The sequence below is a fragment of the Gymnogyps californianus genome, chromosome 6, assembly GCF_018139145.2.
Source record: "Gymnogyps californianus isolate 813 chromosome 6, ASM1813914v2, whole genome shotgun sequence".
Classification (NCBI taxonomy): Eukaryota; Metazoa; Chordata; class Aves; order Accipitriformes; family Cathartidae; genus Gymnogyps; species Gymnogyps californianus.
Window position 1 is genome coordinate 37,523,857 of NC_059476.1, and position 4,177 is coordinate 37,528,033.

The following is a 4,177-nucleotide window of genomic DNA, read 5'->3' on the forward strand; positions in this document are numbered from 1 at the left end:
TAAACCTTGCTTTGCCCAAGCCCCGAGGCTCCTCCACGCACAGTGGGATGGGAAGGGGATGCTGCGCACCCCTCTGACGTCCCCTTCCCGGCTCTGGCAGCTGAGCAGCTATTTATCCCTCGTGCTGTTTTGCAAAGCGACAATTCATTTAAACTTTATTTGCTTTGCAAAAGCCAACCTAATGGGTACTTTTGCAGAAGCAGAGGAGAGGCATTTGCCTGTAACCATTGCCCTGGGTCCGGCCACATTCCCCCTCGTGCTGGCTGAGCTCCGCGGGCTTTTCCCAGCGTGCAGCTGCGGGGTACCCAGCCGACCTCGGCGACCCTTTCCCGGCGGGAAGCCTCCAAACAAAACCCGATTCACTCGGCAAACCCCGGGGCCGCTTGCGATGCCGAGAGCTGCGTGCGAGACAGGGAGGGGGTCGACGGCTCTCCATCGCCTGCAAGCCGTGAGGGTATCGCCCACGCTGCTCAGCGCAAAGAAAACCCTACTTTTGCACCCTCTCCCCAGCCGGCCGGCGTCGAGCACCCTGAATTCACACCTTGAGGCCAGATGCTCCCCGGTGAGCGAGGCGGCTGCGCTCGGAAAACCTCCCCAGCGGGCGCGGGCGGGCGGGCGGGCGGGCGGGCGCCCAGGGCTCCGGCATGGCTGCTCCCCACCGGCCGGCCCCGCGTTCCTCAATGCCGCCTCTGTTCTCCCTCTTGGGTCAAAAACGCGGCTTTTGTGAGCTCGGCCCAGCCGCGGCTCGTCGCCGGAGCCCCGGCGCGTTCCTCCCGGCCGCCCTCCACCGGCAGACACGGAGCCCAGCTGTGGCCAGCCGCCGCCTGATTTTACTTATTTATTTTTGCTTTTGGCCGACAGCTCTGGCTGGGGAGAGGCGACGTGGGGCTGCTGGCCGTGCCTGGGGGGCAGCGGGGCTCCCCCAGCAAGTCTTAGGCGGAGATAACCGCTACCCTGCACCGAAATGCCTGGCTTCTCCCTCGGGTGGCTGCCGTAACCCAAAATACACGGGGAGTAAAAGGATGTGCTGCAAAGCAGGCTAAAAATAGGCATTTTAATTCATTAAAAGTGAATTGGAGGGGGCAGCTCAGCGCCAGACTATTGCTGGGTGAACGTCTGCATGTGGCGAACACCCTGAAACTCCCCATGCCTCTGTCAGGTATTGGTTACCCACCGGTGCTGCTGGCAAGTATTTCTGGGGCTCCCCCCCGAGGTGGGGGACAGACACGAATACCAAAGAGACAGGAGATGCTTTGGACTCCGTGCTGTTGTATTTTCCGTTTTTAATTAAATAAGTCCGACTGTCTTCCAGCAGGCGCCGAGGTTCACAGTTGCTCCCGCACGGGGTGGGTGCAGCCCCGGCACTGGCCGCGCTCCGCTGGGGGTCTGGGGAGGGTTATAGCCCGTCGGTCCCCGGGGGCTCGCCCGGGATCGTGCGGCGGGGCACGTGGTGGTCTCTGGCCGAAATCTGACCTCCGCCACCTCGGCTCTGGGTGTCTCTCTGTTTCTTTGCGGTACGTTGTGCTGCTCTGATTTTTGGGCTTGGCTCCTTGACCTGCCTCCCCCTCTTTTTCACGTAATAAATAAATAAATTTGCCTGGCGACCCTGGTATGCAAATACACAGGAAAAAAGGAAAAAAAACCAAACCCCAAACCCCGCAAACCAACTTTGAAGAGCACCGACCACAAAGTCACCTCATTTCATTGCAGCCCAAGTGCCAGCCGGGGCTTTGCGGGTGACTCCTGCCCCGGCATGCCTCTGGGGCAGTTCCCAGTCTGTGCTGGTGTATGAAGGCACTAAACCAGTAAGGCCTCTGGGGTCCGGGTCCTTTCTGGCACCACGGGGTCTCGTCCTTGCCCCGTCCTAGCTGGAGGGGAGTGGCAACGCAGAGGCGCTTGGTCCTGTCGCCCTCTGCTCGCCCTCACGCTCCTCTTCCTCGGTGCAGCCCCCGAACAGGGGAGGTGGCCCCGGTGCCGAACCCCCCGCTTTTCCCCACTGCCCCTCACCCTTGCAGTTTCCCCATTCCCGGAGAAACTGTGTAATTCAGGCTCTGCGGGACCCCAGGGTCGGCTCTGCCAGGATGCTCCGGCTCCTGGGGCTGCCAATTTCCACCCATCAGCAGCGAGGAGCATCTCCGGGAGCAGGGACCCCCGGGTCTCCTCCGGGCCGGCCGGGAGCACGGCCACAGCCCCTCGTTCCCCCCTGCCGCCGTGTCCCCCCTCCCGCCGTTACGTGACCCAGGAGGGCTGTGCCTCCTCCAGCAGGCTGAAGGAGCGGTTAGCCAGCGCGGCGGGGCTGCTGGCCAGCTTGTAGCCGAAGAGGCGCATGGCCGGGGCGCAGGCATCCTGCACCACCTGCGCCAGCTTGAAGGGGATGCTGAACCGCCACTTCTCGAACTGCTCGGAGGAGTTCTTGCGGGTGGAGTAGACGCCGCTGCCGTCGCGGGACGCCTGCGTGTTTTTGCCGATCCACTCCTCCACCTGGGGGGTGAGGGGGAGCCCGGCGAAGCGGTACATCTCCTCCGCCTTCTGCAAGGGCGCCCGCGCCACGTCCTCGTAGCGTACCAGCATGTAGCGACCCCGCAGCCAGCCCGGCCGCCGCAGCCCCAGCTCGGCCGACAGACGGATGCTCTCGCAGTTGCCCCGCAGCCGCTGTACCTCCTCCTCGCGGAGGGGAGCCTCCCCTTCGGACGCCCACTTCTTCCAGGTCTCGTACTTGCCGGAGAAGGCCACCATGCGGGAGGCCAGGACGGCCCGGGGGTCCCGCACCAGCTGGATGATGCGCACGTCCAGTCGAGGGTCCTCCACCAGCGGCTGCAGGAACTCCAGCTGCCGGATGCGTACCGTCTTCAGGGCCACGTGCTGCTTGCGCCGGCACGCCTCAGCGGCCAGGGTGATGTTGAGGGGGCCGCAGCGGCGGTTCTTGCAGTGGTACTTCTCGAAGACCTTCTTGGCGCTGGGCGTGCAGACGGGCTCCTCGCAGAGCGAGCGGCTCGAGCCCCGCCGAAACATGAAGGGCGTCAGGTGGTCCTCGGGCGCCGGCAAGATGAAGCTCTCCAAGATGTAGAGGTCGCAGAGGAGGAGCTGCTTGAGGACGTCCCGGTAGACCAGGGCTGAGCCCACCGCGTTGGCTCCCCCCGGCTCGAAGGTCACCGTCCTCTCGATGTGCCAGAGGGGCTCGAAGAGGTAGAAGATGCTGCCTTGCTGGTTGAAGAACTCCCCCACGAAGGAGGAGCCGGTGCGGGTGGTGGCCATCAGCAGGACATGCCGCCGCGGCCCGGGGTCCCCGTCGCCCGCCAGCTGCAGGGTGATGTTGCGTAGGTGGGAACTCAGCTGGGAGAAGGCGGCGTCCAGCTCTCGCAGCGAGGCCAGCGAGCCGTTCTCGGCCGGCGCCGGGCTGGCCTCTGTGCCGTTGGCCTCCGCCAGCGCCTGCGGGGACTGCTTCAGCTTGTCCGACACCCTGCGGGGAGACCCAGCCCAGCCTGGAGGGGAGCGGGACCACCCCCGCATCCCGGCGGGGTGTTTTGGGGGGCTCCCGCTGCACAGGAGCTCGGGATGTGGGGGAGAGAAAGGGTTAAAAGCGTGGGGTGGCTTAGGTACCCGCTCCCTACCTGGAGATGAAGTTGTTCTCCTTCTCGATGATGACGAGGCCGACGACGAAGACCAGCAGGACGGCGTACTTGCTCCTCATCTTCAGGCAGTGCAGCAGCTCCCGGAAATCCTGGGGCAAAGCGCGTCGGATCTCCATGGGGACACACATGCACGTCCCTCCAGCCCGCCGGGGAGATGTCCTGGGCTAGCCACCCGGCATCCTCTGCCCCGCCAGCCCTGCCCGGGGCGGCCCTGCCTGCGGGGAGAAGGAGGGTCAGCGCCGTGGTGGCTCTCTGCGGGCAGGGGGGAGCGGGCAGGGGTCAGAGGCTGACCCTTCCCACAAGGGACGACCAACAAGGTCTCGACAAGAGCAGTAAAAAGGGGGGAGCTCCTCCTTATTGCTCCCATCCCGTCCACGAGGAGCAGCTGCCCAAGGCCCCCATCGGCCGCACTCCCCCTTCCCGAAATACATCTGCCGACAGGACCCCTTCCCGCGCCTCCGCCGGCCGCCCCTGCCAGCCCTGAAACCCAATCCCCACCACCCCGACAGCTGCCTGCTCCCCGCCGGCCAAAAAACCTGCTGCCG

General features: G+C 64.9%; 1 protein-coding gene across 1 annotated transcript; it reads right to left on the minus strand.

The window, feature by feature from the left end:
• Positions 1–2,222: 2,222 nt before the first annotated feature.
• On the minus strand, positions 2,223–3,842 carry CHST3 (carbohydrate sulfotransferase 3). The gene is made up of 2 exons (XM_050899275.1): positions 3,612–3,842; positions 2,223–3,460 (listed from the first exon to the last, which is right to left on the minus strand). Exons 1-2 carry the CDS (start codon positions 3,758–3,760, stop codon positions 2,230–2,232), a joined length of 1,380 nt encoding a protein of 459 aa, XP_050755232.1. The 5' UTR covers positions 3,761–3,842; the 3' UTR covers positions 2,223–2,229.
• Positions 3,843–4,177: the final 335 nt, after the last annotated feature.